The 12,733-nt window shown below is 37.8% G+C and overlaps 1 protein-coding gene across 1 annotated transcript in view; it reads right to left on the reverse strand.

Annotated features, from left to right (window-relative positions):
* Positions 1-1,566: 1,566 nt before the first annotated feature.
* rps6ka5 (ribosomal protein S6 kinase A5) overlaps positions 1,567-12,733 on the reverse strand; it is a 51,977-nt gene continuing 40,810 nt past the window's right edge. The window contains exons 14-17 of the mRNA XM_087290848.1: positions 11,518-11,709; positions 8,921-9,080; positions 8,673-8,836; positions 1,567-6,777 (exon numbers count right to left, since the gene is read on the reverse strand). Of these exons, the coding sequence (XP_087146974.1) occupies positions 6,490-6,777; positions 8,673-8,836; positions 8,921-9,080; positions 11,518-11,709 (804 nt within the window). The 3' untranslated portion in view covers positions 1,567-6,489. The remainder of the gene's footprint in view (positions 6,778-8,672; positions 8,837-8,920; positions 9,081-11,517; positions 11,710-12,733) is intronic.

Below are 12,733 nucleotides of genomic sequence, written 5' to 3' on the forward strand. Positions count from 1 at the left end.
TGTCATGTCCTTAATGAAATATGTGACCTTAGACCACAAAACCTTTCCAATGATGTACACAGATACAACAATTTAAAATCTGTAATCAGAGTTTTGATATAGCTTACAGACACCACTTTTCAGTCACATGATCTTTACTTAAAACTCAAATGATTTCTGTCATAAAAAATATTTAACCGGCATGGACCACGCCACACTTAAAGCCAGACTTTATAGTAACACTGTAAAACCCGACAGTCAACTTTAACAAATGAAATGAGTGAAGTTAACTCAAAATTGACTGAAAGTTAATTCTACTCATTTGAAAAGAGTTTTGAACTCACCGTTGCTATAGGTTCCCTCAAATGGTTTGAGTTGCCTTACTTATTGTGTTTTACAGTACTCATTTGGTTTGAGTTCTCTTCATTTATTGGGTTTTACTATGCTCAAAATGCTTCGTTTAGTCAAATAGATTAAGTTCACATCATTAAGATTAATTTTTTAACTTAAATGGTTTGTTGCAATCGGTTTCCTCAAATGATTTGAGTTACCTTAACTTTTTGGGTTTTACAGTGTAGGGATGGAAGGGATGGTAGGGGGAGATGAAGGGGAATGAAAATAAGAGGATAAACAGTGAACAGGTAGGTAGGTAGTCAATCAGGTGTCCTACAATGATGCCCAGAGATTCAGAGTGGGGGTACCCACAGAGTGGGAATCCCCAAATCAACCGAGGAGGCAAGAGAATGTTTAAGGATTGTTAGGAAGCAAGGTATAGAGGGAGGGAGTGCTCAAGAGAATGAGAAGAACAGTGCTAGAGGGCTAGTCTGCCTTAAATAAGTTTTAGGGAGTAGGTGATTAGTTAAGGAGGCTAAGTGAGGTCCTGCGGCTGAACTTTTGTTAACTACATAAAATTTTGACTCATACAATCTATTTTTGTTATATAACAAAAATACACCTGTGCAACATAGGACATGTTTGTGGTCCAGGGTCACATATATAAAGTCATCATAGAACAATTATTTATTTTTTAATCTTGTAAAAAAAATCATATGTGCAAAACCTAGTGGTTTAGTATTTTAGTATATTGGGTCAGCCCTGTGATGTATGATAATCATTATCATTAACATATTTACAGTCACTTTTGATCAATTTAATGTGTCTTTGATAACCAGAAGCACTAATTTCCAACAAGTAGTGTATATCAACAAGAACTGTAAAAAGCATTCTGGTAGCTGACATATTTCAAGCTCTGATTTTATATCTAAGTCATCGCCAAATCAATTCTACTAAGGATATGATGAAACTAAATGCAAACGAGCATGCAATCCCTTTACTTTCTAACATTAACTGAACATAACATCAAGGTGAATCTTAAAAAAAAAGTCTAATCAGCCCACCTCAGAAAGCAGACGAGCAGCTCACAACTGCTGTTATCACACAGAGGCCCCTCGGGGTCATTTCACAACCAGACGACACAAATTACAAGCACTAAAATAGAGCACCAAAAACAGTGTGCGCAGATCAAAGGACTGCGTTCAGTTTAAAGGCTGATGCTTATAACATGCTCGGTATAAATGCAAAACAAAACCCCACATGTCAGGCCTTTAATCTCCTAACAGTCAAAACAAAAGCAATAAACTCCAACAAAAACATATCCGACTGGGACAAATCCAATGGGACAAACAGCAGCACGGCAAATCATCAAATGAATCCTCACTCCCAGAGGAGAGTTCAATGTAGGACTCTCTGCCTCCCCTCGTTCCCGTTCTAATAATACACCCAAACAAAAAAAGAGGAGGCAGTAATGAGGGAGCTTTAGGGAGAACGGTGATGAGGAAGAGGCCGAACACTGCGGCGGCTTTCAGCCACATGAAAGTGAACCGAGCTCCTGCTGTTCTTATTGCTCTTGTCCTTTGCCCGGGTTCGAGTGGGCAGGAGCACCAGATAATGCGTGTTTGAGTGTGTACCCGCTGCTGGGTCCCAATCCAGCCCTCACCACTTAAAAGCTCAATAACAGGATGGTTTTGTCTTGGTTAGTGCACAGGAAGAGGAATGCATGATTTACTTAGAGACCCAAATCTTACGTCTGGCTCTTAAGATGGCAGTTATGTTCGCCCTTATGAGGCACTGTATATATACACACATGCATAAAGGTCTTTCAGAGAAACACAAAAATAAGAACAGAAGAAATTACTTTTGCATAGCAATGTAGTTCAAGTGCCTTTAGAATTGTTTTGTAGTACTTGCAAGATATGAATGCCACCGGGTCAGCAATTATAGCGTAATGCGTCCTTTAGGCCAAAGATAAAACCTTTTTTTTCCTATGGTGAAATGCCAACATCGGCTAAAAAACACAAACTACACAAACACCAAAACCCAAGAAGATAGCTCAACAGTGTTGTACACTCTTAATCCCAGAGTACTAAAATATTTAAAATATTTAGCATTTTAAGGCCCAAGTATACTTTATTCTCTGTGTCATTGTAATGTCTGCAAAGCATGCTGCATGGAAGGACATACAATACTGCATGTGAACAATTTTCGCAAACATTTATAATCCTTCTTAATGACAAAATTATACCATGTGCGAGATACTAGTGCATGCACTGACCATTTTCTGCAAATGCAGCTTGCACAAGCATTACTTTTTTGTTGAGTAATTTTCAACAAGGTTTCCACAGTGTGTTTTTAAATCTTTAATAGTTTCTTTCATCTGTTTTCTTCACACAAAAAAGATATATTTTTAAAAACGCTAGTTGATGGTACCCATTACTTTCTTAGTATTTTTTCCAACTATGGAAGTTGATGGGAACCAGTGTGAGTAAATGATGACAGAGATTTATATCCCTTTAACGGAAGAGCTTAAAAACACGTGAAGACTACAGTGGCAATGAAAACATACATAGATGAGAGTAGGCATGTGAGGATAACTGTTTTCAAGGTTTACCATTGTTTTGGAAAAGTCAAGGTTTTAAAACTGCTCAAATTGTCTGTTATAATGTACCTAAAGGTATATGCGAGGGTTTTTTAATGTGTTTTTTAAAATATGTTGTAAAGAAATCTGTGTTTTTGAAACAAATGCAGAGAGTAGAAGTCAATGATTAACTTAATTATTTTGCCTGACATGTTTACTGCTATAAAATATTATAAATGTTTCCTAATACAAAATGTACTTTCTTCAATAGGGGGAACAACATTTTTTTTTTTTACCCAGACAATACTGTGATACCACGAAACCATGATGCTTTTAATAAAGGTTATTCTACCGTCAGAAACATATACCGGCCCATGCCTAGATGAGAGACAACCATTAATGTGCACATCAAATGGAAAATATTTAGAAAGGCTACTCAAAATGTCTGTACAAAAACATGTATACTTTGGGCTTTAAAAGCAAAGGTTCTTCATTGGTATGGATAAACTATGTAGAGGGTTTAATACTCAATGTTCTTCTTTAAAAAAATCTTCTTTAAAGCGGGAGAAATAGCACAATGGTTGGTCTATTTTTGGATTTCTGCCCCCCTAAAAAAATAGTTTACTGAAGCCTTGTTTTCACCTATAGGTATGATTTATACAGTACAGAGAAATTTGTTTCCACTGCTAACGGTAGGCTTACCTGTGTGTCAGAAAGTAGCAATAAGCATCTAAGTGCATAGCAATCTCTCTAAAGTGAGACTAGCTCCACAATTACAAGACTATTGTGCTTGGTATTCCAATGCAGGGGTAAAAAGTTAGTAAAGTAAGGTTCTCCATTATGGTCCTATTCACAACTTCTGACGATGTAAATAACTGCGAACTGTACCATACTTTACAGAACTGTACCACTCGGTGGAAACAAACCATAAGATTCCAAGGCCCTATTTTCTATGACTAGACGAGACCAGCTCATTCAAATCTGTGTCCAGGCCAAGTACAAAAATGCTCCTGGATATATGGCGTTTCACAACTAGCTAGTTTGGAGCATTTATTTAAAAAAGCTGGTGCTTTTACTACCTTAGTTCAATTCATTTAGGCAAGCATGATCATGACAATCTGCACCAACGAATCATTTCCAAATTGCCTAAAAAGGCTGCGTCTGAAATCACATATTTCCATACTATATAGTACGATAAAAACAGTATGCAAGCCAAGTAGTATGCCAAAATCCATAGAATTCGAAAATCAGTACGTGAGAAGTACCCGGATGACCTACTAATTCTGAGGAGATTCTGAAGTGTGCATTCAATGCAGGTTGCGTTACCCCATGATGCCCGCGAGAGAATTCATGAATGGGAGTGAAGTGACGCAACTCACGCGGGTAGGTCACATGATATGACAAAATGTCGGATGTAGTACGCCCGAGTTTTATTCATACTACTCACACTCATACTGTATAGAACGTACTTTTATAACGGCCGGGTAGTACGTTTAAATTCAAATGCAGTACCTACTGAGTAGTATGCAGTTTCGGAAACAGCCAAAATGTAGTGAGAAAGCAACCGACCCAACAGACCAACAAATCAGTCTTTATCACAATGTTTGACGAATTACGTACACTGTGCAAGTTTTCCTAATGCCTCTCAAAATGAATGGTTGGTAAACCTGGTGCAAAGACAGGTCAAAGGTCTAAATTAAATAAAATCCAGATCGCATAACAAAAACAAACCTTGCCTCTTGCACACAATGATTATGCACATAACATCAGCTAAAAACAAGCCACAATAAGCCTGTCGTCTGTCCATTATGATGAATGACAAATTCATTCTAAACACATAAACAGGTGCAGGAGCAGTCTAACCAATGAAAGCACATGTGGCTTGCGTAAGCAAACTTTGGTCCATTTAGAGATGCTGCCTTGTGAAAGTGAGCTGAACCAAGGGGAAATGTTCAGAACGAAGCAAAAAATCTACAGGTGTAAAAATGCCCATGGACTTTGGTCTGGCTTCAATAATCTTAAACTTTAGCTCAGAGTCTCAAAAGCTCCAAGGCTTGCAAAACAGATGACTGTACGAAGACAAGAAAAATACAAGCACATCACTTTAAACACCGCAAGCTCTACCACAGCCCATCTTAAAGCATCAGTCATCTACACAGGACCAAAACAGACAACATGCCACCATTAGACAGGAAGCCACAGCAGTCTTTTAGCTCATTTTCAGGTTAAAATGTGGCCCACAGTCATGGTTATCTTACATAAGATAAGAGTGTCGTTAGACTTTGCAGGCACTTAGTTTAAAGTCAACGTGAATTGCAACACAGTCTTCTTCCTCTAATGCAATACTTTTTTAAAGAAAAACAAGACAGAGAAAAAACGAAGGGGGAAGTGTCCCATATTTAGGGAGAGTTATATACTAGAATGCAGCCAGCATGATTGTAAATTTGCTAAAACTACAGCCATTTATCTAATGGTTAGAATTATCCGCAGCCTGCACGGCCTCACTGGAAAAGCAGTCATTGCAGGGGAAGAATTTCTTTTTTGTACAACAGTATAATGCGAGTCTACACTGATTTCAAGTTGACTTTAAACTTCTATAGGCAGATTCATGCTCAGCCTAAACTTGCGGTCACGTAAAACAATATGCAATATCTTCTCTCATTTAAGGTGCAATCACAGTAGCGAAATCTCATTGCAAAACTGTAAACAGTGCATGAAGCAATGCTCCCTTAAAATCTATATTAAACTTTCCTGTTAGAAGACACCAAGTTTGTGTTAAAAACTAACACCCGATGCAAAACATGCACTGGAAATTGTCCTGCACCTTCGCAAAATTCCCAACTATGCAGAAATGATTGTATTTTGTCCAAGATATTCCAAAGGGCAAGACCAAACCATCAACTAATATCTTCCACTCCTTGAAAATGTGTTAAAGTTTAAAAGAAAAAATAAATAACCTGAGGAAAATCTCTCAACCGAAAATTCTAATAGCGTAAATATGAAACTTTCCTCTACCTTGTCAAGAGTTATACTGTAAAATGCTCGCACATAAACTATAACACCCAACTGTTGCTACTCTGATGGAAGAAGTCAAATATTAAAGTTAGATATGTGAGTCAATATCAGAAAGCTCCCCAGCACAATGGGAGCTATCATACAGTAAACTGGTATATCCTAAATATACCAACTATCTATTATATACCAAATTTCAGACAAGTCCATATAAACAATAAATCTCCTCCTAAATATAGTCTATTTAAAATACATATATATATTTTTCTTTTTACCCTTAAGCAAAGTATCTAGTTAGTCATGGCACTGAACAAGCAGACTTTGCTTCTATTTCCTTCAATCGAAGGTCTTGACGCTCCTTGAAGTGAAGTTTTCTATCCTTGACTGGATGCAGTGAGGTTTAGCCATGCGGGACTTGAGCCAAAAGTCACTCCATCTCCATCTACAGTTCTCATGGTGTGTATCTATTGCTAGTGATGAAATTGAGTTGGTCCTCACATGCAAATTCTTGAGTTGCACAGCCGTCAGAGCATAAGTAGTAAGAATGAGAATTACAGCTTATCCTGATGGTCTCCCAATCAGGGTCACTGTGTAAAAGTGAAGGCAGGTTGGGGTTCGCCCTGTGAGGGCTCGTCGTCAGGGCCCAAAGTGAGTGGTGTGCTTACAGGAGCCTGGGGAAGGTTGGCCATCTCTCCGTCTGTTGGCGTCTTATCCTGAGACTGGGAGGAAGAGGATGAGGAGTGTGTGCTTTCACTGGAGCTGCTGCGAGTGTCTGTGCTGGTGCTGGTCTTCTTCATCTTCCTGCGCTTGGCCAGAGGAGCCTTGTCAACCGTCTGGAGTCGGAAACCCTCCCGCTTGCACTTATTAAAGGCCTGGGGAAGACATCACAGGATTACATTACAAAAACTAAGCACAGTTATAACTAAGGGTCATAAATAATGATTCAAGAGGTCACACTTAGCTGATGATTGATTATAAAGAGAGAGCCCTGAGCTCATAAGATCCTCAAGCCTCAAGGCTACCTCCTGTTTGCAGGGCGAGAGGGGAGTTTGAGATCAGGTCTCGAGAACTCCCCCATTATTTAGAGCTGATGACAGATTATGAATTGCTATATAGAGATTTTTACAATTTTTAAATTTTAATTTAAAAAAACAAAAACATTTCAGGGTTTTCACATTTATTTGGATAGGAAAGTAGAGAATTGACAGGAAAGCATGGAGTGAAAAGAGAGGGGAAGGATCGGCATAGGACCACGAGGCGGAATCAAACTCGGGTCACCGTAAGCACCGGAGTGCATGTGTTGACCTTGGGAATTCTTCAAGGCGGAGATAACTAAAGTAAGAAACTTAAGCAAGTTATTTGTAGTGAGTTATAAATCATCTGATTGGTAAATCGTGCTTTAGTTAATGCAGGACCAGCCGTGATCAATCATAAGCACATGCTCCTCTCGAAATTAGTTTATAAATAAACTTCACTAACATTAAATTGAATTTTTACTATTTTACTTGTATCAAAAATTTTAATAACACATTACAAAAATAACCTTGCAAAAGTGAAATATTTGTCCAATGAAGACATCAAATGACACTGATATTTGGTTGTTTTTCGGTTGTGTTGCAAAGTGACTAAAATCCGACGTCGAGCCAACATCTTAAACCAACGTCATATTTATATCAAATACTGGCATTTATTCATCAAGTATGGCAAACAAAATCCTATGTCAGATAGATGTCATAGTGGTAGCATCCACACAACGTCAAACTGTAACATCATTTGACGATTGACTGATATTTGGTTGATTTTAGGTTGGACGCTGGACATTGACATCGACCTGACTTTGGTTTGTAACAACAACCTGATTTTCATTTTCAAACAAAAAGGAACATCCCTACGGTACAACGTCAATCTGATGTCATGCTGACGTCCTGTGCCTGCTGGGACTAATCTACAAAAATAATATTTTATATTATCATATTTTCCTGAATATAAGTAATTTTTTATTATTGAATTTGTGCTACAACTTATTTTCCATAGTGACTTATATCACGCAATTAATGTAAAGCAAGCAAAAAAAAAAAAAGCAAAATGTGCACAAAAAAAGTTTGAGCCTAATTAGAAAAGTAAATGACAATTTGAAAAGCACATTCTCATATACTGTGGCTTGTTTTACTCGACATTAAAAGTAAATGTTGTTTATAATAAATGCCACTATAATGTGTATTTGATCCATAATGTCCATTCCTTTTTTTGTTTGCTTGTAAATGTTTTGTTTAATTTAGTGATTGCAGTAGTATTTATTTTTTTTAAAGGAAACAATATAATGTGACATCTCTTATCTGGCATCTTGTATATATATCTTTTTTGTTCATTTTTTAAATTACAACAGGACAGATCTATAAAAGAAGCAGAGTTGGAAAAAAAAGTTGTAAAGCGCGACAGGATCAGGAAAGGTCTGCATGCCAGGACTCAGGACTCCCTCAGCAATGCTGTATACATATATTGGTGCACTGTCCACTAGGCTATCAGCGCTGACTTAATGCAAATTTGACATGGCTTAACTTATTAGTTCATGAGTTCAAACCCACACATAGATAACTGAATATAAACAATTGTATTTGGCGTGCTGTATGGGAAGGGGTCTCTGAGGCCAAAAAGACATTTGAGCTCGGGGAATTCCCATCGTTAGGAGAGAGAGAGGAATCTGAGCTCATGCTCTAGCCTGATCCCAGAATTTCCCAGCCTTCTTGCAGCCTTTTTGGTTTCTTACATTGAAGGTGGCTTTGACACAGGAGTGCACTGATATGGTAGAAGATCCCAGAATGTCAGGAGTCATAAGTGGGTTGGAGGACAGCTGACTGTCATCTTGTAGCCAGGTATTATAGCGTAAGCCACACATCTTTATCCGCTTGTCAGGGTCCACCGTCAGCAGCTCTGTACCACAGGAAAGGACACACAAAAGTTTCAATATTTATAAAACTGCATAATGATCTCTATACATCTCCAGCTGCGTCTCACCTTGTATTAGATCTTTGGCCTGACTGGACACATTTCTCCAAGCTTCACCTTCGAAAGAGAAGTCTCCTTGTTTGATCTTCCTCATGATCTCCTCTGCACTGGTGTGCATTAAGCTCTTCCCCTGACACTGAAACGGGACCTGTCCAGATAGCATGGTGTACTGCAACCAAACAAAGAACAAATGGGCAACTTAAATGGGGGGGTACCTCAAGGTTCTATTTTAGGACCAATTTTATCTTATTTGTATATGCATTTTATTGGGCTTACTTTAAAAAATCTATTTCTTGGACTAAACAGAGGAGACAAAACAAGAATTACAACACATTACCGAAGAGGGCAAAAACAATAGATGCCCACTTTGATGATAGCTTAGTATGATGCATTTTTACCTGTAAGTCCTGAACAGAACTTTTAAAGAAGGTCACGGTCCAAATTTCATTATAATATCTTTCAAAGATGAACAAAGGTGCATTAGGAACCACATGAGTTTCAATAAATCAGATTTTTGGCTAAACTAACTCTGTAAATGTGCTATATTTAGAAATTAGAATATATAACTGCGATTTTAGTATTAAAGTAAATGTGAAAATTAGTGAAAGGGAAATAAGCTACACTGCTCTTGTCTCTCAGTACTCTCAGTCTATCTCTGTGCAGCGCAAAGCTCCAGGGTCTCTCACTCTGTCAGAGATCATCACATCAAACTCTTCTGCACTACTCTCTTCTCCCTCCAGCCAGGTCCTGCTCCCGAGTATAGAGCGAAGCAAAAACCAACCCACAAAAATAACTCAACTTTGGACATCTCCCCTAGGCTCCATCTCGCTATCTCCTCTCATCTTTGTCTCAGTAAAGTCCTGGCTGAAAACTTCCGCTTAAGGGTAGCTACTATGACTGCAATCTGCAATGCTAAGCTGTCCAGGAAAAGCTTGATAGCTTGTTTATTTTGGTTGGTGTTCAATATGTGTCAAAAAGCAAGACACAGATACATATCCAAAAAGGAGCAAGTATGAATGAGGATAAAAGCTGCAATGTGAATACAAAATAGCAAGGCATTTAGGCAGAAATGAAAGAAAACCCTCATGTGTTCAGACAAACTACACTATTCAGTATTTTATCATAATTAAACAAATACAACACTGCTTATTTGATTCGTATCTTTCTTGTATTTTGCATTTATCTATGCTTGTAATTTTTTTAGATGCACTCAAACCCTACAAAATAACAAATTCTTTTCAAATAAAGCTATTCAATCTGATTTAATGCTCACATTACAGTATACAGCGGGAAAAACAAGTATTGAACGCATCATGTTTTTTTTTCCTGGGAATAATATTTTTAAAGGAGCTGTTGACATGGAGTTGAACCAGATTTGTAAAAACCCAAACAATACAAACATAAAAATAAACCTGAAAAGTGAGTTATGTGTAATAACAATGAAATGACACGAGGAGAAAGTGCCGAACTACAGAAACATATTTAATACTTTAGTAAAAAATTACTAAATTACAAAAAAATTACTAATACTTTCCTTCTTAGACTTTACTGACCTGAAACTTGCCTATAGCAATTATTCATTGTTGCTCTTATAGTTGTGTAAATTGCTTTCTTGTCCTCATTTGTAAGTCGCTTTGGATAAAAGCGTCTGCTAAATGACTAAATATAAATGTAAATGTTTATATAAAACCTTTTTTGGTGATGGCAGCTTAAAGACGCCTCTCATGTGGAGAATGAAGTCACACGAATTGCTCAGGTGTGACTGCAAGAGTGTAAAAATCTTGATGGTTCTGTGTGTCTTGTCTATCAAATCTGATCTTTAATTTGTATTTTACATTGGATTCAAATCAGGTGATTGGCTGGGCCATTCTACAGCTTGGTTTCCTTTCTCTTGAAGCATCTGAGAGTTTCATTGGCTTTTTTGGATCATTGTCTTGCTGAAATGGTTTCATCTTCATCATCCTGATAATGTAGTTGTTGGACTGAAGCAGCTAATATTCATTTACACTGATAAAGGGCAGAGGGTTGTTGAAGAGCTACTGAGCGATTTCAGCTGCTGTCTGGGCTTTCACTGCCTTTCTAAACCTACTTTTCTTCATGTGTTCAATACTACTTCCCTGTGTCATTTCATTTTATTACATATAACTTAATTTGTAAACTAATTTGATTTGTTTTCTTTGCATCTGGGAAAAAGTCAACGGCACCTTCTGAGAAAAATGGTGACGTGTACTTATTTTCCCTGCTGTATATATAGCAGAAAAACTCAAGATTATAATTTTCAGTCACTCTTTATCCAAACATTGAACAGTCCTACCCTAAATCTGTAAAATATTTGTTACAACATGCATTACATAATATTATAAAAGGAAACAAACATCAACTTATTGATCAAGCATTATAACTGACAACTGACTTTACATCCAGATGTCTTCTAAAGTAGCAGCCTAACTGAAACTCTACTGGAAAACATTATTGCTAAATTCTAGAAAGCTGCTTTTTTAAGACTTAAGTCAATCTGAGTTTAGGCAAACTCTAAGCATTCAGCAACCCTACTGCCTTTTACAACTATGTAAGGATTACAGGAACAACATGAGTATAGACCTTACCAAAATGACTCCTAAACTCCAGAGGTCGCAGGACTCGTCGTAACCACTGTATTTGAGGATTTCTGGTGCGGCATACTGAAGAGTGAAGCAGGGGGTCTTCAGGAGCTGATTGTCAGGAGGTTTGAGCCGTGCAAAACCAAAGTCAATAATTTTGATCTCCGAATTCTCAGTGTCATCAGTGAAGAGCAAATTCTAGGAGGAGGAAAGTGAGACTAAAGAACATTTCCAATACACTATGAAGAAGTAAAAGTCATAAGTAAGCCATGATAAATTCAATAAAATTCACATCAAATTCAGATCAATGGGATGGCAGTTGAGCTGGTCTCATCCTTCAAGTTCCTGGAGACTCACATCTCAAAAGACCTGTCCTGGACCACCAACATCTCCAGCCTTGTCAAGAAAGCTCACTAGCGCCTCATTTTCTTAAGGCAACTTATGAAGAACCAGCTGTCATCAGCCGTCTTGGTGAGCTTCTATCGCTGCGCAATAGAGAGCATCCTAACCAACTGTGTCACAGTCTGTTATTGATGCTGCTCTTTTGCTGAGCATAAGGCACTGCAGTGGGTGGTGAAAACTGCCCAACGCATCACAGGGACCACACTGCCAGCCATAGAGGACATCCAGAAGAAACACTGTCTGCGCCGAGCACGCAGTATTCTTAAGGACTCCTCTCACCCTGCCCACAGAATGTTTTCTATCCTGCAGGCGCTTCAGGCTCCCCCGGACATAAACAAGCAGACTGAGGAACAGCTTTTTTTTAATTGTACATACCCACTGTAAATATACATTTGTAATTATGTTAATATCAGTCTGCATACCTCTGATTATTAATAGCAACCTGTGCATATATTCATCTATTGTAAATCTCGGTTCAAAGCTAATGCAACCTGTATAGAATGTTGATAGTACATTCATCTGTAAATATCACCATAGTTTTTCTATAACAGCACATTATAACTTATACCTGTATCCTGCACTTGCTGCTATTGCACTCCTGGTTAGACCTAACCTGCATTCCATTGCCTTGTACTTGTACATTTCTAACGACAATAAATTTGAATCTAATCTTATCTAATCTAATCTAAATTCAGTATTCACCAGGCTGAAACACAAGAAGCTATAACAAATATAGGCAGATGTTTCTTGCAAATGTTTCTTTGTAATTAAGCAAGAGCTGTCAATCCTGAAGCCTAACTACTAGGTAGAATCCTGTCCA

Source organism: Danio rerio, chromosome 17 (genome assembly GCF_052040795.2).
Source record: "Danio rerio strain M-AB ecotype USA chromosome 17, GRCz13ab, whole genome shotgun sequence".
NCBI lineage: Eukaryota > Metazoa > Chordata > Actinopteri > Cypriniformes > Danionidae > Danio > Danio rerio.